The following is a 26,383-nucleotide window of genomic DNA, read 5'->3' as shown; positions in this document are numbered from 1 at the left end:
CACCACGACGTTGGGGTCAACGATTTGGCTGAAATTTAAATATGTTATAACCCTGGGCCTATTTAGTGGGAGTGTAAGATATTATGACGCGACGGCCAGGGATTCGTCCTTAAAGTTTTACATTATTTTACTAATCACCACGTCGTACAAACTTCAACTGTGGAAGTGGCCCAGTGGGTAGAGTAACAGGATATTAAGCGAGAGATCCGGTGTTTGATTCCCGGCACGCAATTTTTTTTTTTTATTATTATTTATTTTTTTTACAATTTATTATTTTTCTATTTTTTATATATATTTTTTATTCTTATTCACAAAAGTCATATATGACATAAAACCAAATATTTTCTGTGCACCAGGCACATGTTATAAATGGAGCTTTTGTAGAGGAATTGTACTTTTTCGAGCCCAAAATTATTTTCTTTTTGTTTGTTAATTGAAAATAATAGACAAATATGCTCAAAAGAAGAATGCATGCTTCAATATGCATGGTTTGCTAGCAAACTTACGACCGAAAGAAATATTTTCCAAAATGGCAATGAAGCATGTTTCTCACCAGAAAAACTTAAAGTGCCTTTGCAAAAATTCTGAATTTATAACATGCCTGGTGCACAGAAAATCTGTGTTTTATTTGTTTTTATTACAAATATTATTTCTGTGAATAAGATTTCAAGAATATACATTTAAAAAAATTAAAAATTAAATTGTAAAAAAATTAAATAAAAAGTAATTTCCATGCACCGGGGGATCGAACACCGGATCTCCCGCTTAATATCCTGCTACTCTACTCACTACGCCATCTTGACAGTTGAATTTTGCACAACTTTATGATTATTTAACTCCTAGTGCAAAACTTTAAGGACGTTTTAAGGACGAATCCTTGGCCGTCGCGTCATAATATTGCACATGCATACTAAATTAACCTAGGGATATAACATATCCAAATTTCTGCCAAATCGGTGACCCCAACGTCGTGGTGTCTCCTTGTCAGACACGTTTTCAGTGGTAATAAATACACTTTGTGTTTTTTTATGAAAAAAAATTTTATTTTCTATCTCATGTTTTTTTTTTTGCATACTTAATAAGAGCCTGGCAGGTTTCTACTGGTGTGCATACCACAATTTTTGGACACTATCCCATAATGCTTACTTTGTCAATTTCTTTTTTAGGCCTTTCCACAAGTTTTCTATGGGGCTTAGGTCGGGGGATTGTGTTGACCACTTCAAAATGTTATTTATATTATTAAAAACAAATAGTTAAAGATAAATGAGTCCAAATTTTTAGTGTGAAATAATTAATTTTTTTACTTTAAGGTCTGAGTTGATGTGTGTACCTATTAATATGATATGGTATATATATATTTATAATAAGTAGGGCAATGCAATCAAATCAAGTGGACAAATGAAACCAAATTTTACATACACTTTGACTAGGGCATCGCAGCAAACGTGAACGTAAATCGTTTTTTTTTTGGATTTGCGGGAGAGGGAGGAGGAAATAAAAATAAAAAATAAAAGTGATTGTGTTTGGCCACTAAGCGTGTGTTCTTTGCTTAGTGGCTTGGGTATACGAACGCCTACATACAAAATTTGATTATAGTTGCTGAAAAACAGTTAGTTATGATGAATATTTTTTCGTATTTTTATTCATTGCAACACAAAACAGGGTTTTCAGAAAAAATTTATAGCTTCGGTATCCGAACGCATTCTAATGAGTTAAGCCGAATTATTAAAGGCTTCTAGCATATCGACAAATTATGCTTCAAATGCGACATAAAAGTAATACTAACATTATTTTCCTTATTTGTTTTCTTCTAGGTAAATAAGATTTTATTATGGAAAATGAAAATATCTCCTTGGTTAATAATTCACATATGATAAGAAATCAAAAGATGGCTAATTCAGACCCTTGCCTAAGTGCATTTAACTATGAGCCACCGGGACTATTATCGAATGATTCTAAGATGGTAATAAATAATCACGCTTTATATGCAGACGCAAATAATGCAGAAAACGCTATGTTATCTTCGGAAGTACACAAATTCCCTAATAATTCTAATGTCGAAAGCTCACCTAATATTCAAATGCCTAATATTGAACAGTCAATTGTTATACCCCATGGGCAAAAGCGAAAAAATACTGTAATGAAAGATGAAAATTCTTCTAAAAAAGGAATGTTGACAATCACAGAAGAAAAAAAAAATAATCATCTGAGAAAAAATATTCGCGATGTTATGAATGAGAATCATTTAGATACAACTACACTTGCGGCGCAAAGAGAAGAGTCCGAAAGATTAGCCAGAGTTGCAGATCAACAAAAATCAATGAGAGAAATAAGAAAAAATGTCGTCCACAAAAATTTTTTTCGCATTTTGAACTTGGAAGGCGCTGATGACTCTGAAGGTAGTGCACCTCAAACCTGTACCAATATGCCGATTTTATTGCCTGAAGATGATATTACATCAGTAACATGTGATGAATCAAACAGTAGCTTAAGTTGCAGTATTGATGATGTTTTAGATAAGGAAGCCAGTACTGAACCTTTTGACGAAGTTGTTACCATTGACGATAGTTCTGATGACGACTGCATATTGTTATCTGAAGAAGAAGATTGCAATGAAAGCGATGATGCTACAAATAGTGGAATGCATGTTAAAGATATTTATAATATTCACGATGAATTTGGAAGAGTTGTTGTAAATATTGCACATCCTGAAGGAGAAGAGACATTGTACTTAGCTCCTCAAATTGCCAAAGTAATAAAACCTCATCAAATTGGAGGTGTACGATTTTTATATGATAATATAATCGAATCCACACGGCGGTTCAATAAATCAAGTGGCTTTGGCTGTATACTTGCCCATTCAATGGGATTGGGCAAAACTTTACAAGTTGTCTCCTTCTGTGATATATTTTTAAGACACACCTCAGCAAAAACGGTCTTATGCGTTATGCCAATTAACACGTTACAAAATTGGTTAAGTGAATTTAATATGTGGATTCCTCGCCAGTCTGCTGACAGTAATATTCGTCCAAGAAGTTTCGAGATATTTGTGTTGAATGATCAACAAAAAAATTTAACAGCTAGAGCAAAAGTTATATTAAATTGGACTCGCAATGGTGGAGTATTGCTGATTGGATATGAACTTTTTCGTCTACTTGCATTAAAATTAGTTACAACTCGTAAAAAGAGAGGGAAAAAGGCGGAATTAAATGACACCATCGATCCAAGTCAAGATTTAATGAATTCGGTGTACGACGCTTTAGTGAAGCCTGGTCCAGATTTAGTTATTTGTGACGAAGGACACAGAATTAAAAATTCACATGCTGGCATATCACTTGCTTTGAAACAAATTCGAACCCGTCGTCGAATAGTTTTAACTGGATATCCCCTTCAAAATAATTTATTAGAATATTGGTGCATGGTAGATTTTGTACGTCCTAACTATTTAGGCACTCGAACTGAGTTTTGCAATATGTTTGAGAGACCAATACAAAATGGACAATGTGTAGATTCAACTCCCGATGATATAAAGCTAATGAGGTATAGGGCACATGTCCTTCATAGTTTGTTGTTAGGCTTTGTGCAACGGCGGTCTCACACTGTATTGCAAAGCACATTGCCGCAAAAATTGGAATATGTTATTCTTGTGCGAATGACACCTTTTCAACGAAAACTTTATGATACCTTTATGACAGATGTTGTAAGAACAAAAGCATTTCCGAATCCCCTAAAAGCATTCGCTGTATGTTGTAAAATTTGGAATCACCCAGATGTTCTATATAATTTTTTAAAAAAATGTGAGACTGATTTAGATTTAGACATTGACGAAGAATCTGCAAAAAATGCGAAAATCGCTGGCACAGATGAAAGTTTGAAAATTACGGAAAGCATCCCATCAATACCAATCCAGCAACAAATATTTGAGCAACAGCGAAAGGATGCAAAAGACGAGAAAAACAATATTTATACAACTGGTGAAAGCGCTGATTTAAATAAAGGCTATTTCAACAAAAGGTTGGTAACTTGTATAATCCCCTAATATATACGAATGTAAAATATATATCTTCACAGTACTTCTGGACAATATAACATGGAAAAAGATATCGAATCTAATTATGGCCCCTACACTGAAGCAAAGAACAACTACTGGCTCGATACAAATATACTTTCAAAGCCAAGTTACGTTGAAGTTTTAAAGCAGACTTGTTCTAATGTTGCGAAAGATTTTGAACCCATAACTGGTTCTTCCGAAATTGTAGACTTGGATACAAATGAAATAAAAACAGTAGAGAGAAATATCCCGATTATAACTGTTAATCCACAAAAAGATATTGAATACTTGGAGGTTAAAGCAATTGAAAATACTATTCCTAACATGACAAGCGTTAAAGCTAATGAAGGGAATAGAAAAGCATTAAGACCAAAGCGAAATGACGAGTTTTCATGTTCATGGGCTTTAGAAATAATGAAAGATTACGTGTCCGAGCAAATATCCAGTTCACCGAAAATGGAAATATTTTTTTGTATATTACAAGAGAGTTTACGCTTGGGTGATCGAATATTGTTGTTCAGTCAAAGTCTACTAACTTTAAATTTGATCGAAGGTTTTCTTAAAACAACCATGGTACCAGGCAGTGCAATCCCGTGGATGCGAAACAGTTCTTATTTTCGTGAGTATATAAATGTTGAGTTCTTAATTATATTTGTGAATCCATATATAACATGAATGAAGTATTCTTAGCAGTGTAGTTGATTAAGTAATATTCTAAACAATTTTTTTAAAGGCAAAGTTTCTCCTTGTTGAATTGAATTAAATTAAACTGCCAGATACTCTATTGCTCATAGGTCAACTTTGTCACGGATAACACAGAATTTCGAAACACATTCAAATCATCCGCAGTTCATTGTAGGTGACATAGAGTCATGAGTGATTTGTCAATATAAAACTTGTTAAACACTGTAAATACAATTTATGCAGTGGCGCTTGCTGACACACCATGCCAAAGGTCCCTGTCTTCCCTGCTGACGCTACAGCGAAAACGTGCTGTGAAGCTTTTAATGTTATGTGGATGTAAGTGAGTACGTATGCTTGCTGCCTCTGCCTGTGCCCAACTTCAATGCATCTTCTTTATAATCTGAATTAATTTAGGGTGTGAATTTTGTCATAAACATAACATTAGCATGATAGCATCACAGCACGTTAGCGCTGTAGCCACGATGTCTGCTGTGTATACAGATTTAACAAATGCTGCTGATAAAACTAAACTGACTATAATAGCTTGACGGACGTTAGGAGACTTTGAAATGTGCTTGGCCAACTCAGATTTCGAAATTTCCCTAAAAATTTTGGAAAACCGGACATGTGTATTTATACAAGTATAGATGTGATTGTATATACTTCGTGACATCCATAGAGTAAGAGATGGGAATAGTCTTTTGAAAGAGTTGCAATCATACCTGTGCAATAGTATTTTTATAAAAAATCGAAAAGGGTATTATGAAGTTGTGCAATTGTATGTAACAGAAGCAGAAGAAGGCGTTGCAGACACTACAAAATATATATATTCTTGATCTGCAAGTCGAATTGTCTGTATGAGTGCGTGTTTCTCAGCAGAGCTAGAGCAACCAAATTTGGTATGTAGGTGCTCCTATATCAGGACACTACGCTTTTTTTTATTTTTTATTTCCTCCCCCCTCCCCCGCAAATCGAAAAAAACGATATATAAATATATAGTACGAAAATCTTTAAAAGTCTGAAATAAATCACAATGCCTAGTCATGCTCTCGACCGATTGTGTAAATTTCAGAACGATCGCATACATAACTTAGGAATTATTTACATTTCAATTTTCAATATAGACAGCGAGGTGCACGTGCTGACGCGCATACAAACGTCGCTGCTGACGCTATAGCCACGTGCTGACGCGTCCGCTGTTTTGTGTGTATGTGTGAGTGCATTACTGACTGCGGTGCCCTAGTCAAAGTGTATCTAAAAGTTGGTGGCGCCCAACTTTAATTTGTTAACTTTGCAAAGTGTAGTAGATTTTATTAGAAATATTGTTTAATTCAAAAAATTTAAATTGAATAATGTTTAATATTGAAATACAGGCATATTAGAAATTGGATGACCTTTCTAAACATTAGTACTTTTTATACAAATTGACAACAAAAAGTCTGTGGGGTTGATTTCAGGTTCAGGTTGATTTGAAATTCTGAATCGCCCCGATAACCTAACATTTTAAAGATGCCTAAATATTTTGGTGTCTGTCTAAACATCATGGTCTGTGGGAAAATGAGCGATCGGTTTCCTAATTTGTCGCTTGCGTACATACTACTATATGCATGTTATTTAATGTGAATAAATTTTTGACAGTACATAGGGAAAACTCAAACAATCAAAAATTTTTGAGCAGCAGCAACATGCAGTCAAAATGACTAGTACGTAGAATGACTAGGTACTTACCCAGACCACTTACTATGTTGGTACACCCTTGTCGATCTGTGGTCGGTATACATATGTATATATTTTTGCAGAGCAAATTTATTTATTTAATACACTTGCCTTCATGATTAAAAAAAAAGAAAGACAGTAAATTTTTTAAAATATAAATCAATGATTGCAATAAAATTTAATATTAAAAAATATCATATTGTTTTTTTCTATATTTTATTACTATTTAGGGTTAGATGGTACTACTTCATCACAAGAACGAGAAAGACTCGTAAATGAATTTAACTCGAATAAGAATGTAAAGCTTTTTCTAATATCTACAAGAGCGGGCTCATTGGGTATTAACTTAACCGGAGCAAATAGAGTTATTATATTTGATGCCAGCTGGAATCCATGTCATGATACTCAAGCTGTATATAGAATTTATAGGTGAGTAATATGTAGAAATTATTTTAGGATTCATCTATACAGACCTTTGATGATACTCAAGCTGTATATAGAATTTATAGGTGAGTAATATGTAGAAATTATTTTAGGATTCATCTATACAGACCTTTGATGGTATTGTGTACAATATAAGTATGAAATAAAAGAAACAGTATAGAAATCCATTTGCCAATAATAGTCCCTTTTTTTGTAGTCAGACTTCTGTGAAACTGTCGTGAAATGACCCCCAAAAATCGTTTTTGTTCTACTTATCGGTATTTCGGGTCAGTGCTTACTCAAGACTGTTTACTTCGTAAAAATTCAGCAAGCAGTCTTGTGTTGGGCTTGTGTTCAATCCAAGTACACAAAGAAACCGAAATTGGGGTTTGCTGTTGCTCTATGAGAGCAATTTTGAGGTTTTGTTTTTAAGGTAAAACATTGAAATATCATTTTATTAAAATTTCATAAATAAAAGGGTAGTCAAAAGTATTTTCACAAAACTAAAGTTGAAGGTACTCGCCAATTGAACATTTGTTATTGACATATTAGTATCAATGGAAATGTCTTCAAAATCCCTTTTTATACACTTTGACATTTTTGTAAAAAATGGAAAAAGGGTATTATGAAGTTTGCTTGAAATGTATGTAACAGGGAGAAGGAGGTGTGGCCAGACCCCATAGGTTAGGTTAGGTTAAACCGGTAGGCCACCATACAGTGGCCTCACATAGACCAGTTTTGGTCCTTAGTGTCGCCGGAGTCTGTCACGGAGCGTTTAGGTGTTGCACAGTTCGTTTAATATGTTGACGCTTTTTGCAAACTTAAACAGCGAGCAGGGACTTGTCCTCGCTGCTGCTTCTAGGTTGGGGATCTCGTGTTTGTTTAGGTATTTTATACGCGTTCTTGCAAGTGCCGGACACTTGCACAACAGGTGCTCTAGGGTCTCCCTGATTCCTGGCTCGTTACATTTTCTGCAGCTGACCTCTTCTATCAGGCCCAGGTTCTTCGCGTGGGACGCTGATAAACAATGTCCCGTTAGTATTCCTATTAGAAGTCTACACTCTTTTCGTTGTAGTTGTATCAGGAATCTGGTGAGTTTATCATTCCCAGAGAAGCACATTATTCTTGCCGTCTTGCAGTTGGTTGTGCTGTTCCACCTTAGTTCTGCTTCGGTTGTTGCTTTGCTCTCCATATCGCTATATAGAGATCTTAGTGGAGGTCTGATTTGGTCCTCAATATTTCGTTGTCTTGTTCCGCTTTTGGCAAGAGCATCCACCGTCTCATTGCCTTCTATGCCTTGATGGCTTGGTACCCAGTAGATACACACTTTCTTTGATATGCTTAGTTTGTTAATCGCTTCCTTGCAGGTCATGACATTTCGGGATGATATTTGCGCTGCTTGGAGTGATTTAATAGCAGCTTGGCTGTCTACAAAGAAGTTAATTGAACCTCGTGTTGACCTTAGCTGCTTTTGAATCGCTTCTGCGGCTCTCCTTAAAGCGAATATTTCCGCCTGAAAAATGCCACAGTAGTCAGGTAGTTTGTGCGAGAGCCTTAATTCCGGTCTCGCGCAATAGACTCCTGCTCCGACACCTGAAGCCATCTTGGAGCCGTCTGTAAACACGTTGGTCGCATATTGGTTAAGACCATAACACCAGTCATTAGGTCCCTGCATAGTAGGGATACTTTTGAAGTTGTCCCTGGGAGTTATATAGTCAGTTAGTCTTTCCGACCCATTGCCGAATGAGCTGTGTCCGAAGGGTTGTGTTCTTATGTTACCCGTCGCACTTAGGCGTTGCACTGCCTTTTTCGATGTTAGGCGTGCTTGGATGTCGAGAGGGAGGACACCCATTATTGTTTCTAGCGCTTTCGTTGGAGTTGTTCTCAGCGCTCCCGTTATGCAGACTAGCGCTTGCCGCTGCACTTTCTCCATTGTTTTGAGATATGTTGATTTTTGTGTGGCTTCCCACCAGACTAGTATACCGTGGAGCAGAATCGGTGTCACTACAGAGATGTAGATCCAGTGCGTAAGACGGGGTGATAGACCCCATGTACTAGCTAACATCCTTTGTGATGTATATAGTCCACAGTAGCCTTTTTCACCCTGTCTTCCACATTAGACCTCCATATAATTTTTGAGTCCAGTATTACGCCTAGGTATTTTACCTGTTTACACGGTATTAGTTGTATGTCTTTTATTTTTGGCGGAATCCATCTGGGAACTTTATACTTCTTAGTGAAAGGAACCAGTTCAGATTTGTCTGCATTGATGTCAAGGCCAGCTCTTTTGGCCCACCTTAGCACCTCTTTTAGTGCTCCTTCCATGACCGAGCTGATGGTCGATGGACATTTTCCCGTGATAATTATACATATGTCATCCGCATAGGCAGTTATCTTGGGTGCTTTCCTGTCAAAGTTGTTTATTATTTCGTCCACTACCATGTTCCATAGTAGAAGCGACAGGACACCCCCTTGTGGTGTTCCCCTATGCGCCTTCCTGGTCATGGTTGCTGGACCCCACTCCGCTTGAACTCTTCTGCAGCTCAACAGGTTTTTGATCGACGAGTTCACCGCTGGGTTTACCGAGTTGGCCTCTAGGCCTCTCATTATTGCTTCTGTGGTACAGTGCTTTCTCAATGGTACTGACCACTGAGTGCAGCGCCGTTTCCACTGATTTCCCTTTGGTGTACGCGTGCTGATTTGTGTAGAGTTTGAATCCCTCCGAATTCTTGATGTGAATCTCAAGGAATTTCTCGACTGTTTTCAGCATGAACGAGGTGAGGCTTATTGGCCTGAAGTCCTTCGGTTTCCCCTGGTTACATTTGCCTGCTTTTGGCAGGAATATAACTCGAGCTGTCCTCCAGCTTACAGGCACATGACCAAACCGCAGACATACTTCAAATATGGCTTTCAGCCATGGCGTTACATCTTCCTTGACAGTCTTTAGCATGGCTGGGATTATTCCATCCATACCTGGGGACTTATAGCTCGAAAATGAATCGATTGCCCATCGTATTTTGGTGGGATCAGTTAGTTCTCCAGGAACCGTTTCGCTCACCATTGTGTCGGGTGTTTCATTCTCTTCTGGTACTTCTGTACAGCCCGGAAAGTGAGCTGCAAGTAGGGCATTTAGCGCCCCCTCACTGCCCTCCGTCCATCTTCCGTCACTTGTTTTGAGTTGGCATTGGATTGCCGGTTGTTTCGATAAGAGCTTTCTAAGCCTTGCTGTTTCAGAGACCTTTTCTATGCTTGCGCAGAAGGATTCTCCAGCAGCTTCTTTTTGCTTTCCTTACTTCTTTTTTGAATTGTCGTACTCTGATTTTGTATTCGTTCCAGACTGTTTCTTCGTCTGCCTGTTTGGCGAGATTGAAGAGTTCCTGGACCTCTTTACGCTCTTTCTTTAGTTGTGGTGTCCACCATGGTGGTCTCCCATTTCGTTTATGCCTAGATGGTCTGCATGCAGCCTTATATGCGTCAAGTATTTTGCCCCCTAGAGACCCCACCGTTCTCTGCAGGCAGTTTACAGATGCAATTTTTGGGCACTCTGCTAGACTAGTTTTAATTTTTATTCTGTATTTTTCCCAGTCGGTATTCCGAGGGTTTCTGTATAGAGCTTTGGGCTTGTTGCCATTATATTTGAAAGCGAACTGTATGTATTTATGGTCAGAGAATGAGGGTCTTTGGAGTACTCTCCATTCCGTGACTTTTACTTTCCTACCTGAGCTTACTGTTAAGTCTAGTACGTTAGAGGAGGTTGGGCCCACATACGTAGGTTCCTCCCCTACGTTCTCTATACCTACATTAGTCTCCAGTAAAAATTCTAATAGTGACTCACCCCTCACGTTGGTGTCACTGCTTCCCCAGATGCCATGGTGTGCATTCGCATCCATGCCCACGATGAGCATCCGGTCTCTTTCTTTCGTCTCGTGTACCAGCCGCCACAGTTCATCCGTAGATGCTGGTTTGTCGTGTGCTAGATAGCCCGAGGCCAGCATCAAATGCTCGTCTTTGGTCGCCCTCTAGCGCCACGACCGTTAGATCGTCAGTGCTGTAATTAGGACATAAGGTAAGGCGTAGATACCCTTCCTAACAAGGATGGCTGTTCTCGTTCTGCTTACCGTTGTCGGGTAGTACGTATTAAAGTTAGTGAAGTTTAGCCCGGAGACCTTATTGCCCGACGCTATCCAGGTCTCCTGGACTAAGGCTGCATCTGCGGACTCCTCCTCCAAGGTGAGTAGGAGCTCCGCCGATGCCAGCTTGCTCTTATGTAGATTCAGCTGGATAAGTACATTCGTACTTAGCTTTCGCTGTGAACGGACGTATTTTTTGTTACTCTCATTTAATTGATTGATCTGTGCGTTTTAGTGTATTTAAACTAGCATATTAGTAGTGATATTCACGGTGAAAGAGTGCATATTAAGATTGGTAAAAGTATTCTATTGCTTAGTTGTTTCAGTGGCATAAATAAACTAACAATTGTTTTCGCGGTTTTATTGCTGTGTTGTTTTTGTTGGTTTGAGCATCTCTTTTATACGCTCTCTCCAGCTTACTCTCTGTTTCTTGTGCTTTCTATTTTTTAGAACGGTGCTTGCAATAGTGTGTGTTTTGTTGTTGCATTTTTCGTAATTGCGCTCACACAAAACTAACTAACGCTCTCATTTAACGTACTCTCTTAGTTGTGCGCTCTTAGTCGTTGCATATAGCTGTTAATATTTTTGTTACTCACATACCCTTCTCGTAGAGCATATACATTTAGTTAAAATGTTCGCTTGCTGCATTAAAAATTGCAAATGCCAAAGCGATGCTAAATTGTTAATGCCAAAGCGATGCAACTGCTGAGTGCATCGGATGCTGGCTGTGCGATTAATTTATACATGTGAAGTGTGCAGGCTTCACGATTAAAGTTAAAGATTCCATTATGAACAAGACCGGCTTAAAATGGTCATGTGAATCTTGTCGTGAAGCTGAGGCCGACATGTCTAGGTTTATGCGACATACTAAGCTTAATTTTTATGCTCAGCGAAAGAGTTTTAATAAACTCAATGATGAGTTTAAAAGTATGGAGACTCAGTTTAAAGCTCATAAAGTTTTAGACGAATCCCAGTTGGCACCAGCAGTAACACCTAAAAAAACAAATGAAGTAACATTGGTAAACTGTCCAGTACACCTGTTACTGCAGTTTGCCCTAGTATTGTTATAAATGATGATGAGGCTGGTCCGTCATCTAAAATTGTTAAAAAGAGTGTTAGATCGCTGAGGCCGACATGTCTAGGTTTATGCGACATACATATTAGCTGTACCTTTACGGAAACAAGTTTTTGTTTCTAGGCTTCACCCGGATACTTTGACTGAAGATGTAATTACTTACATTCAATCAAAGATTCCTAACACTGTAGAAAAATTTAAATTTAAATATTCTAGACAAATATCTTCATTTAAATTGAATGTGCCACCAGAATTATTCCACACTATTTGTTGTAGTTCTTTCTGGCCACAAGACTTGCTTGTTAAAGAATTTACATTTAAAACTAAAAGCAGACCAAAATTAAATTTTTCTACAGTGAAACCTACTAAGCCTACTAATGATGCAAAAAACTAACTTCTTCATTTTTTTAGCGTATCAAAATGTTAGAGGTATTAAGTCTAAATTAGCTAAACTATATATATGTATTTATTTTGATTATAATGTTCTTGCCTCACTGAAACCTGGTTAAAGCCTGAAATTTCTAGTTCAACAATTTTCAGAAATAAATATACCACTTATAGATGTGACCGTCTGTCACGGGGTGGTGGTGGCGTCCGACCTTTTATCGGAATTAATTTGTTCTTTATCTAATATTGAATTTGTTGCAGTTAAAGTGACTGTTTGTCAAATTTCCTTCTATATAACCTGCTCCTATATTCCACCTCAATCGGATGTTACAATTTATAATGAACACCTATCTAATATACGATTAATATCCTCTAAGCTATCTGAAATGGATTATTTATGTGTATTAGGAGACTTTAATTTACCAGAAATATCTTGGTCCACTATGGATGACTTTGTAGTTCCTACGAGTTCATAAATAATTTACTGAATCTTTCACTTTGAAATAAATAATGTTCCTAATTGTAACAACCGATTTCTTGATCTTATATTTGTATCGGATCATTCAGCTAACGCAGTTAGCAGAATAGATCCGATTGTGCTTCCCGAAGATGTATTTCACCCAACTTTAGAATTACTTATAGAGTTACCGGCTCTTGAGCAAACCGTGCAGCCTACAGCAGCGCCTAAGCCTCTTTCTTTAAAAAAAAACGACTTTAATAAATTAAATAACCCTTATTATAAATCATGACTGGTCTAACTTTTTTCCCAGCAATAACTTAGAAATTGCTTTGTCTCTTTTTTATAACGCCTTTAAATACCTTTTTTGAACAATCCGTTCCTCGTAGGCAACCTAGTAGGTCTAAAAAGCCTTTATGGTTTACTAGAGAGTTAGCGGGTTTAAAAAATATAAAATCGCGTTATTTTAAAAGATACAAACGTACAGGGAATAGTATTGATTTTTTGCGCTATTCTACTGCTAAATCCAATTTTAACTTGTTAAATTCTCAACTTTACAACAATTATTTATGTCGCTGTCGGCTTCAGTTTGCTCAGGATCCTAAACAGTTTTATAATTTTGTAAATTCTAAACGTAAATCGTCTTCAATACCTAACTATGTTTCTTATGAAAATACTACTGCAAATGATGATCAGGCATCAGCCGATCTATTTGCAGACTTTTTTCAAACAACCTATTCAGTCACTAACAACTTTTCCCATACACACTACCCTTATAACATCAACAAATCTAATTTTGTTGCGGAGCCTGTGATTAACGAAGACTCAGTATTGCGTGAACTAAATGTAATGAAACCTACGTTCTCTCCAGTACCAGATGGTGTACCAGGTTGCGTACTTAAATATTTACTTTTACATAGATTATTTGCCTTGTGCGTTAAATGTTCCTATTTGCCTCCAATCTGGAAGGAATCCATAAAAATGGCCCTAGAAGTTATGTAAATAACTATAGGGTATATCAAAATTGTCTGCTACGCCTAAACTTCTTTGAAAAAATTATTACATCCTCAACTTAATGCATTTCTGTAGTTCAATTATATCACCTTACCAACATGGTTTGTGAAACATAAGTCTACTACCACCAATCTACTTGAGTTTTCGTCAATGGTAATCAAAGGTTTTCACAACAAAATGATTCTATGTATTTTAATACTGATTTAGTAAAATGTGTTTCCTATTTGATTTAATTGTTCGCTTATTTTCATTTCTTCAATTCGGTAATTTTTACAATACAAAAGAAATAAAACTTTTTCCTAATGAGAGAATATTATTGCGTATTTACATATTTCTTGTTTTTCCCAAGCCAGTATTCGTAACGTCTGGTGTCCCTCAAGGTAGTCATCTTGGTCCTTTGCTCTTTAACCTATTTATTAACGATCTTCCCTCAGTCATTATGCATTCCAATATTTTGATGTATGCTGATGATTTGAAGCTGTGTCTATCATTTAGAGACATGTCATGCAGTATTTTATTGCAGACCGATCTTGATTGCTTTTTTAATTGGTGCAAAAATAATTTATTAAAACTTAATTGCTCTAAATGAAAAGTTATGTCATTCCATAGACACTCGCCTCACATCGTCAACTACTACATGGATCAATTGCCTCTCAACAGATTATCGGAGGTTAATGACTTGGGTATTCTCCTTGATAGTAAGCTGAAGTTTGACAAACATGTTCCCTTAACTGTCAGTAAGGCGATTTCAAGTTCTCGGCTTTATCAAACGATGGCTAAAGAATTTGATGACCCTTACACAACTAAACTACTTTATATATCTCTTGTTCGACCGATTCTGGAATATGGATCTTGTATTTGGTCTCAACAATACTCGAACCACCAGATTAGTATTGAATCTGTTCAAAAAAAATTTGTATTATTTGCTTTACGTGGCTTTAACTGGGTTCCAGGTGTTGATCTACCATCTTACTCTAGTAGACTACTTTTAATTAATCTTCCATCTTTAACTAATCGACGAATCATGCTTGGTGTCATGTTCATGATTAAATTAATTAAAGGGGAAATTGATTCTTCTTAATTTCTAACTTAATTTCTCGGTTCCTGTTAGGTATACTCGAAATTTTGTTTCCCTTAACTCTTAACTTTTGCACAACTAACTATTTACTGCATAAGCCTCTTCGAGTTCTCTGTGCTGATTATAATAAACTTTATTCTGTTATCAACACAGAGACCTCAGAGTTTATTACTAAGCGGTGTATCTTAACTTACTTAAATATTAACAATTAACTTTAATCCAGATCTGATTGGGTTTTCTGGGTTTTCCCCAATCCTAAAGACAATGTTGGGTCTGTTTAACACTCCAAATATTTAAGGTTTTAAAAATAAAGAATAATTATAAATTACCTTTAAATTTAATTTACCTATTTTGTATATAAATACTAATATATTTTTTCTTTTGCTGTCGACTGCTCTTAGTTGACATTAAATAAATAAATAAATAAAATAAAATATCCAGCTCGGATGTGACCTCCACCACGGTCTGGTCAGCATCCTCATTGTCATCCTCGTCTTGCTCCGACTCTGCACTGGATGATGCATTGTCGTGCATGTCCAGGTTGTTGATCGCCTCGATCGTCAGACCGAGGTCTCGCTCAACCTCCTCTTTCTCTAGCGTGTTTTTGTTGTTGTCTTTCGGATGACGCTTCTTAAGGCGAAGGTACACGCTACCAACGCCCCACGCCATCTTACCAAACCTCGGATATAGAATGTCATCCGCCGCCTTGTTGATCTGGATGATCATCTGCTGTCCCTCGCTCGTTGGCTTAGGCACATGCAGGACCTTCCAATCAGCCGTAGGCACATCAGGATTCTGCCATCTGAGTAATTTAAGTGTTTGTTCCGTCGGCATCACCCTCGGGAACAATACTTTTGCCTTCGGCACGGATGGAATATCATTCCTATCCACGACCTCCAGCTTGGCACCCTCCCATGGGGCTGCCATCTTAGATACCGCCTCGGTGACCCACTTCAAGGTGTGGTCATCCTTACAGCTTAATATCTTGACTCCATGGTACCAGCGAGCCCCATCAAAGGATGTGGGCGTGGCTGTACTTTGCTCCATTGTCGCCAGCAGCGCGTCCAAAAGGCCTGACTCGACCTTCTGCCATTGCTCTGCTGACATCTTGCCTTCTGGCTCACTCCTGTCAATGAGTGCCACGATCAGATGTCGTTTGGCCACCTCACTGGCGGTTGGCTTCCTTGGCTTTCTCTTCTTCATCGGTAGTTTCTGGCGTTTGTCCGAGGGCGCACCAGCCTTCTCCGACTCAGTGGAGCGTTGCCGTTTTCCGGCCATCTCGACCACCTTCTGTAAGTTTCCGCCTTCTGCGAGTCATATGGCTGCACTGTACTTCTGGCTCTCGGCAATTATGGACTCAGCCCAGGTCAGTTGGCTCTTCTCTGCTGGGGAGATGATACCACTGTTCCTGAGCCGGTCCCTAATCTTGAGAGCTGCTCGGTACTTGGCTTTGGCCCTAAGGCCGTCTTTTGTCTTTACGAACCTGTCCTTGCAAGAGGAAACAGAGCCCGTTGAACAGCCTGCGTCTGTATCGACGGCAGCGCTGCGTTGTAGTTGTTGTTGTTTGGCAGTAGCTGTACAACTACCATGGCTTGCTCCAACTATGGTAGAGGTGTGGCCGCTGGCGACACGCAGAGAGGATTGCTCTTCCCCGTGCCTGCCGGTGGTAGCAGCCACTGCTTCCACCGACATTTGAACTGACATCCTAGTTCGTGTTTCTTCCTTCTGAACGTCCATGTTGATTATTTGTTTGTCAGGGACTCACCCATAGCGTTTTAGGCCTACCGCCAGGCTCCTCCAACCATGGTGTTAGTCCCAGCACCCCCTGATGTACCCGAAGGCCATCAGGGGACTCTGTTACTAAACCTCAGCTAGACACCGCAGTGTCCGGGTGCATCGCGCAGGTTGCTAAGTTGCTCTTTGCTCCAGGGCACTACGGTGCCCATTGCCCAGCCGGCACCCTCGTGGAGGGTTCAGTTGGAGGGTTTTTGCCAGCCTTAGTAAGTGTTAATTATTATTAGTTAAAAAAGTTAAAATAGATATTTTAGTAATACAATCAGAGGCCTCTTTCTCAGCAACTATAAGAGCTAGATCAACCAAATTTGGTATGTAGGTGTTCCTATATCCAGGACAAATCGAAAAAAACGATATATAAGACAGTACAAAAATCTTTAAAAATCTGAAATAAATCGACTGATTGTGAAAATTTCAGAACGATCGGAAGAATAGCTTAGGAATTATTTACATTTCAATTTTCAATATAGACAGCCGGGTGCACGTGCTGACGCGCCATACGAACGACGCTGCTGACGCTACAGCGAAAACGAGCTGTGACGCGTTAGTTATTTTGTGTGTATGTGTTTGTGAGTGCATACAAGTGCTTGCTGCGATGCCGCAAAATGTATTTAAAAGTTGGTGGCGCCCAACTTTAATTTGTCCACTTGTTTGGTTAGCACTTGTCTGAATCGATATGACTTTTAACCTTGACAGCGAATGGCAAAGTCTAGTAGATTTCTTTATGAGATTTTATTTAATTAAAAAATATGAATTAAAACATTTAAAATTATGATTATTTATACAGGCATGTTCGAAATAAATTTAATACGCTATCCAAGAAAATCCTACATATTTAAATAATATTGAACAGGGTTATTTAGAATCATCTCATATATTATTAGGAATAGATTTGAGGCCGGGTTGAAAATCAGTGTCACCTCCAATAGACTCCTAGTTCTTGTTACTCATACATACGAACGGTAGGACATGGCTCAATCGTGGGATGCGTGCTTAATGTTCTCTGTATTTGCACTATCTAAAAAACGATTTTTTATTCATTATAAAAAAATATATATTTTTTTACAACAAATCACATTAAGTACTTAACCTCAGTGCCAATGATTACTAAACAATAACAAATTTTTATTCGTTTTAGATATGGACAAACGAAGCCCTGTTATATTTATAGAATGGTTATGGACAGGTGCTTAGAAAAAAAAATATATGATCGACAAATTAAAAAACAAGGAATGTCCGATCGGATAGTTGATGAATGTAACCCAGAGGCTCATTTATCTATGAAAGATGTCACTAATTTATGTCACGATTACAACTCTGATGATGAAAAAATTGATAGTGGAAGTAACCACGAATACAATTTAAATACTTTGCCTGTCAAACGCAGAGAGGATAATGTTATTTCAACAGAAGCTTATATGGATCCAATTATTAATAAAATTGTTGAATTACATGCAAATTACATAACAAAAAATCCATTTCTTCATGAAAGTCTATTAGTTGATCAAAAAGATAGAAAGTTATCGCAAGCTGAAAAAAGACAAGCTCATAGAAGCTATGAACTTGAAAAGAAGGCTTCGGTTAATCAGAAATTGGCGTATGCTCCTGGAAAAGTGCAATATAAAATTGTTAACAACGATGGAATCGTTATAACCCGACCCGTAGCATCTGTAAGTATTTTACAATCTTACACATATGATATATTTTTGATTGGAAATTGCATCAGTACATTAAAATTAAAGAATTGTACGCTACTATAAATTGTTTAATTTGAGAATTAAGAATTGATAGAAAAATTAGGTTTTAGCGCTCACTCTATCGTCTGTGCGGCAATAGAATAAAAATTAAAGAAATGATTAGTCATGATCGAAATAATTACAAAAAACGCCGAAAACGTGATTACGTAATATATGGACAGCCCCTTATTTAATATTTATTTACACTGCATTTGCTACATACAATGGCTGCACAGCGTGTTGCTATCGGCTCAGTAAAATTCTTACATCGTTTTTCTCCTCGAATTAATGCTGATAAATTGAATTAAAAATGATAAATTGCTCTTTTCTTCAACAATAGTAGTGGTAGTGCAATATTTTTCGACATCTTTTCGCAATCCGGATAAAACCGATTTGAAAATCAAAGTTAAATGATTTACACCCATTGAACATCAAGCGGTAAAATATATTGGACATAAACTTCATTATGTTCTTGACCGATGCCGAATATTTCAGAACGATCGGATAATTAACTTGGGTGTTATTCACATTTTAATTTTCAATATAGACAGCGGAGTGCGCTTGCTGACGCGTTAGCTGTTTTGTGTGTATGTGCTTGTGAGTGCGTTCGTGTGTTTGCTGCACCCATCTTTGATGCGCCCAATTTTTTTTAACATTTTCAAAATTCCAAACTAAAGCCTGGAGATAACAACCAATACATTTTTTTTAACTAGAATGCCGATAATTATTGCTTGGGAAATCATACTCCCGAAGGCTATGAGAAATCAAATCTGAACATTTGTGAAAAAGTCAGATTTTTATCTCTTAAGCAAGTCATTCTTATTGAAAAGGAAAAAGTCAATGATCAGAATACATTGTCATGCATACAAAGCCCCCATAAGATAATATTACTACACTATAACTTTGTCATTATTCAAATTCTTTATAGATTTTAACGTGACTTTTCAAATTTCACTTTACGAATCCATCCAGCATATATTACAATATGTTCATAAGTGTGTTGTTATTTGTGTACAATGAAGTTGGTTGATAAAAAGAAAAAATTAATACATACAATATATTTACTATTATGGCTCAAAAATAAGCGCTTGAGCCTATTAAGAAAGAGGTAGGATATAAAAATAATTAAAATAAGAACGTTTTGGCTCAGGTATAGTGGTATACTTGATGAAAATCGGATGCAATTTATACATTTGGTACTGTTTTCATAAATATTAAGTATGAGTACACCTATATACTTATTTCAATAATTCCTGAATATAAACCGACTACCCACCCAATAAGTATTTGTTCATAGAATGTACATTTCATACACCACACGTATTAATTTTCCAACAAATATATCCCTTATTGCATCTATAAGAAAACTTTTTTTTTTTTTTTTTTTTAATATAGATGTCTTATATACATATTTTTTTTTTTTTTTTTTTTTGACTTTATTTACAATCTGTCTATCGTAGACAATAAGCAAATTTTGTAATGTCTTATATATGCAGCTAAGAAAACTTTAAGTAATAAATAATATTTTTTATTTGATCACTGTTACAGATAAAACCTCTGCCGATGAAATCTAATAGTAACTTAAGTGGAGGTCGTTCTACACGTTGGATTCCTGCCGAAGTATGGCAAAGACAAGGAATGACAGCTCAGGAAATGACACTGCCACTTGGTAGGTATTATTTTAACAAAGTTACCATTGTCCGATATATACCGTTTTGTTCGTAATTGCTGCGATTTTGATGGTAATATGTATATGCATCTCTTGAAGAAGTCGTAAATTACTTAAAAGCTTTTTGACTTGGTTCTTAATAAATTAGATTTACATATTTAATTATTGATTTTGTAACAAGTGGACAAATTAAAGTTGGGCGCCACGAACATTTTTTAAATACACTTTGACTAGGGCACTCACAAACAAACATGACCACATACACACAAAACAGCGGACGCCGTCACAGCTCGTTTTCGCTGGCGTCAGCAAGCGCACCCCGCTGTCGGTCAACAACGACGCCGTCGCTTGTATGGCGCGTCATATTGAAAATTTAAATGTAAATAATTCCTAATTTATTCATCCGATCGTTCTGAAATTTTCACAATCGGTCTATTGTCGATCGGTCGAAAACATGACAATGCAATTGTGTGATTTATTTCAGATTTTTAAAGATTTTCGTACTGCCTTATATATCGTTTTTTTCGATTTACATCTGGCATTATATAAAGAATATTAAATAATATGAAATAATTAAAAATTACGAAAACTTAACGTTTTTAATGACATGCTATTTCAAATTTTAGTTTTCACCAATTTCACCTGACTGAACTGTCGCTTCATCTCAGCATTGCTCCACGCTAGAGACAGAAATTATAGATAATGCAACAAATTTAATCTAATAGTTGCTTCCGGAATCTTTATATACAATATCGTCCCGTTTGCTCGGCCGCAGCACATTGTCTACGGAAAATCACAACTTTTGCAAAAAACAGAGTCATCGTCTCACTTATTATGTCAAACTTAAGTGAACAAAAGTACTAACGCCTTCAAACAAATACCGATTTGATAAATGGCTGGAATAAGCCAGATGTAAATTAAAATTTTCTAGATTTTCGGCTAAAAGCATTATTGAAAAATTATAGGCTAGGCCGTTTCAAAATATGCTAGATCTAGATGAAAGTAGGCTAAAGTGGGAGCCTTTATTGTATGTGTATAAATAATTAGCACAATTAATTTTTAACGTGTCTAGCATTAAGTTACTTGAAAATTTTAAAAATGTGGCATCACCTCATTCGAAAATCGTGATCAAAATATGGGGGAGCATCAGACACCAGCTAATTTAGATCTTAGTAAACTTATTAAGCCGATTGAAGTGAAATTAATTTCTTGCTGAAGGAATTTTCAAATCTTTAACTCTTTTTTTTATAGGTATTTGTTTCTTATGTTCGTGTGAAGATTCATCTCTTATGTCTATTGCCGGGTCAAACACAATCTTAAGTAGATTTTGGCGCAATTAGATTTTTAAATTTGTAGAGATTTCACTCTTTGGTGTATTTAGTCAAGGTAAACACACAAAACGAGTTTGGCAGAAAAGAGTAGCTATCATTCAAACAAAAAAAATGTAATTTTTTTTATTTTTATTTTTGTTTCAACTGTTTCCACTTTTGTTTTTGACTTGTGAATAAGAAATTCCAATTTTTATAAAAATTAAAAATGGAAATTATTCATATCGGTAGACAGGGATAGCTCTGGCTTTCCTGAATATTAAATGTGCGGGTCAAGGACATTTTTAGAGCATAATTTTAAAGACTTTCCGAGCATGCTGACAAAAACAGACTTTAAAACAACATTAAACAAACTTTTTCTTGAAGCTGTGATTAAGTTAATAATTTATCTTTTTCATAAAACATCAGGAAAAACTATTTTTGTTGTATTGCGTATTCGTCGAAACCGATTTTTTTAATTTAAAAAAACAAAATAATCACAGGGAGCGAAATTTGAGAAATGCGGTGTCTGACTGATAACTCTTGTTTCATGCTAGAGTTATTATAATAAATCTATGAAAAATCTATTTATCTGACTTTCTAGCAAATGTTTTCAATAAAAAGAAATGAAATTGTTGTCTTAAAGTATCCTAAAACTAAATTTAAATTTATGAAAATTATATTTCTTTCAGATGTTGTCATACCGACAAATTCATCAGATAAATCAAATATAATATTAAAAGCTGGGCAACGAGTGATGGTATTGAAGTCTGTAAAAGGAATCTACATGCAATTGGAGAGTGGAAAAATTATTGCCATCAGAACTACGTCAAAACGACCAGATGCTGAAAAATGCAACAAAGACGATATAATTGATATTACATCTGATGGCGATACTGAAATATCGAAATCCAAAGAACTAGGTATGTTTATCTTATGATAACATTTTTTATTTTATAATCAGATCAGATCGATTCGATTTGTCATTAATTTTATTGGTCCATCTCATGTGTGTTTCGCGATTTTAACTATGGATTCAAATATCGAACAAAGAATTTTTCTAAAATGTTGCCTTCATGTCAAAAGTGTAAGCCATTGTCTCAACACAAGTTTTTAATTGGTATGCGTAAAAGTTCATTTTAGTGTCGCTTAGATGCTTCGATAATATTCTATAGTTGTTTTCCGGCTTCGTTTGAACTTTTGTTTCATGTATATTACCCCGTACAAGGGAAATTATGTGGAAACTGTCCTATACAATGAGCTCTATAATTTTGTTCACAAGGGCTCTGGAGCTTTTCACCCGTATATATATCGGAGGTGGCTTTGGCTTCCTTTTAACGCCTTCTTCGTGTGGCAGTTCATCAGAGTTGTCTGCTGGAATTTGAAATCTATTCGTGTTGTTAAATTTTCCGCTTGAAGCTGCGCTCGAATTGCATGTCTATCGGCCCATTGCATGCTAGCTTTTGCTTGCAGAATGCACTCAGTACTCTAAGACGGTAGAGGTGGAGAGCAAGAACGAGCTCGCTCAGTTGTTAAGTGTTCGATTTTTAGGTCTGGGGTAATTGAAAGTTCTACTTATTTTTAGGTTTGATTTTCGGGTTTGGGATAATTGACCGCTCCTAAGGTACAGCATAAGCAGTATTTTCAGTTTGTTCGGCTACGAAAGCGAAGTACGCGTTGTTTCGCTGCAAAGAGAGTCGGCGTTCGTCTTGCTCACGATGTCTTTGCTTACGAATGAGACTTTGGTTTATTATAACTTTTGATTTATTTTATGTATGTGTAAATACTAATTAATCAATTATTTAATAATCAATGCGATTTCATCGCATGTCATTTGTATCCGTCCGTCTGTATGTCTGAGCGACTGTTTCTCAGCAACTATTAGAGCTCGAGCAACCAAATTTTGTTCGTGAGTGCTCCCATACCCAAACCCAAACGCATTATGTTATTTTTTTATTTCCACCCGGATTTTACCCATAATATTAAGCAATTAATAAATACAAAAAAATCTGAAATAAATCACAAATACGCCTTGCCATGTATTTGACCGATGCCGAAAATTTCAGAGTGATCATGTAAATAACTTAGGAATTATTTACATTTCAATTTTCAATATAGACAGCGGGGTGCGCTTGCTGACGCGACATGCAAATTTCGCTGTAGACGCAGGGGTGGCGTTGATACTGACGCTACAGCGAAATCGACGTGTGGCGCGTTGTGTGTATGAGCTTGTGAGTGCGACCGAGTGCTTGCTGCGACACTCTAATAAAGTGTATATAAAAGTTGGTTGTGCCCAACTTTAATTTGTCCACTTGCCAGTTGATTTTATTGGTTATAAGAAATTGTTGTTGCTCCATCAGCTGCGGTTGCTTCGCACAGGTTCAAAAGGATTTGACAGTTATCCTATGATAAATCGACCAGGGACTCCATTTTACCAGACTTTTGGGACTTCTTTCTTAGAGATGTTGGCCAGCATGTAGATCTACCGAAAGACAAAATATTTACGCTATTTTTTAGTGTTGTGGTATTATATAACCCCAAATAGGTGTGCTTTGCATTGTATTCTCCGGCCGCGATAAACCGGTTTCTTAGATAACTGTAAAATATCATGAATTCTGTCTTTGGAATTGAGAAGCGTGAAGACTTATACTTGCTTGCAGATAACAGATAGTTGGTTGTAGACGGAAGCGAATGAAGTTTAATGTGTTTCTTTACAATCATACCGATGCCACTGTTGGCTTTCCCGTCTGGTTGATAGGCGACCACGTACCCTGCGGTATTAAAATTGTCATTAGATTACATTCTGCTTTTCATTACATTACATTTGCATTTTTCTGGAAGATGTCAGCAAGTTTTTGCTGTATTAAAGTTTGTTTTCGCATTAAGTCTTCGTTTGCATGAAGTCTATGAAATCGGTTTTTGTTTTTTAGGGTCATGCAGGTATGGTCGTGGACGTTTTTTACACCCCATCCACACTGCACTTAGTGTTAAAATATATCCGTGTGTGTGGCTATATGCGCTTGTGTGGCTTTTCATCAATAATTCTTCGATGCAGAAAGAGAGTACAATATTTTTACCTACAATGCGTCGAGCTCTACTCTCAACGGCTGAGGTATTTTCTCCTTATTGGTGAGATAAACAACGTTTTTTTTTATTTTGAAACCTATGTTGATTAAAGCCGAAGATACTTTCTTTGCGACACGCTGGATTCTATTCCTTTGATTACTACTTTCGAACTGGTAGCAGTTGATGTTTGCTCCCTCTAAGGTATTTATCGACATAGCGATATATCTCTTGAGAATTTACCTGGAGTGCTTCATTTGAAGTATATTCCCCTTATTAACTTGGAAAGTGACCTTTTAAGTTATGCTCTTTAGTATAACTCTGAGCGAAAGTACCTTGGCAGTAAATGTTGGCCTGAAAGTAATAGAATATTTTTAAGTTTAACTCTTCACAAATTTATTAGCATATTCAAAATTAAATCATGCATTTGTGATTATTCCAGAAAAATCTTCTGGAGTTAACGTATGTCTCGATTCAAACAAGGAATCAGTGCAAATTGAACCAACGGAGCCACCAATAATTTTACAAGAGGATTATCAAAACGCTGAAATTCAAAATCCACAAAATAAAAGCCATGATCAGGAGTTAGCAAGTAGCCAAGCTAGCATAAATCAAATACCAGTAAATGCGGAAGTTTCCCAACAACTTTATAAGCACACACAATTTCCCGCCAATGACGCTTATAATAGTTCAATTAATGTTCAATCAAATACTCAAATTCCACAGACTGTAATACCGAATAATGAATTAACAGAAATTCCATACTTTTCAAGTAAAAGTAGTCAACATTCGTTTCCTCCTCAATATTATAATTACTATGACAATAAGAGCACACATACAGCATCACCTTATCATATTAACCACTACTCTCCTTATGGTCATTTTAATTTTGCACCATATCATTCCAACATTCATTCATCGGCTATGTACAGCGGCAATTCATCATATATAAATTCAAGTATGTTTCCGAGACAGCCCTGGAATACAGCTCCAAACCCTCAGCCGAGCAATGAGGCAGTGCGTCAACCTCAATACTTGGGAAGTACATACACAGTAAATGAATGGTCCTCACAGTAGAAATTACCCACATTATTTAATATCTTTTTATTGATTAGATTAGAAAATTCTCTTATGAACTAGCACTATATAATACATAAGAACGTGGATTGTCATTCCAAACAGACAAACTTTATTTATTTACAAATAAAATATAAATTGTAGCAACAAAAATGTGGTTGTTTTATTCAATTATATTTATATTAATATTGAATTCTCATAAATTTTTTATTAAAGCAATACATAAAATTATTGTACAATCTTAACAAGAAGGCGCATTACACTTTTATATACACCTTGACATTGCCACGCACGCACACACAATAACACGTCTCTTCTCGTTTTCGCTGAAGCGTCATCAGTGACTCTGTTGACTTATGGCGCGTCAGCCTGCGCACCCCGCTGTGAAATTTGAATAACGCCTAAGTTATTTATTCTAAAATTTTTTTTTTTTTTGCCTTAATATTGTGGGCGTAAATCGTCTTTTGGCCAAACCTAGAGAAGCACCTACATACAAAATTTAGTGGCTCTAGCTGAGAATCTATTGGTCATACATATATCCAGACAGATGGAAGGATATATGTCGGCTTAGCTTGTCTTACTGATCAAGAATATATATATACTTTATGGGGTCTGCAACGCTTCCTTCTCTGTTATACATTTACACAGCTTCATAATACCCTTTGACGTCATATAAATTAAATCGTATTTAAGCGCTATCTGCTACTGTTTAGAAGTTATGG

General features: G+C 36.6%; 1 protein-coding gene across 1 annotated transcript; it reads left to right on the top strand.

The window, feature by feature from the left end:
* Window positions 1-1,814: 1,814 nt before the first annotated feature.
* LOC117135019 (helicase ARIP4) lies at window positions 1,815-25,800 on the top strand. The gene is made up of 7 exons (XM_033294818.1): window positions 1,815-4,014; window positions 4,072-4,670; window positions 6,682-6,880; window positions 17,948-18,479; window positions 20,094-20,214; window positions 22,214-22,444; window positions 25,027-25,800. The coding sequence occupies exons 1-7, from the start codon at window positions 1,832-1,834 to the stop codon at window positions 25,659-25,661; spliced, it is 4,500 nt and encodes a 1,499-aa protein (XP_033150709.1). The 5' UTR covers window positions 1,815-1,831; the 3' UTR covers window positions 25,662-25,800.
* Window positions 25,801-26,383: the final 583 nt, after the last annotated feature.

This window comes from Drosophila busckii, unplaced genomic scaffold (assembly GCF_011750605.1).
Source record: "Drosophila busckii strain San Diego stock center, stock number 13000-0081.31 unplaced genomic scaffold, ASM1175060v1 hic_scaffold_40, whole genome shotgun sequence".
NCBI classification, from domain to species: Eukaryota; Metazoa; Arthropoda; class Insecta; order Diptera; family Drosophilidae; genus Drosophila; species Drosophila busckii.
This window is presented reverse-complemented; position numbering and strand designations above follow the sequence as displayed.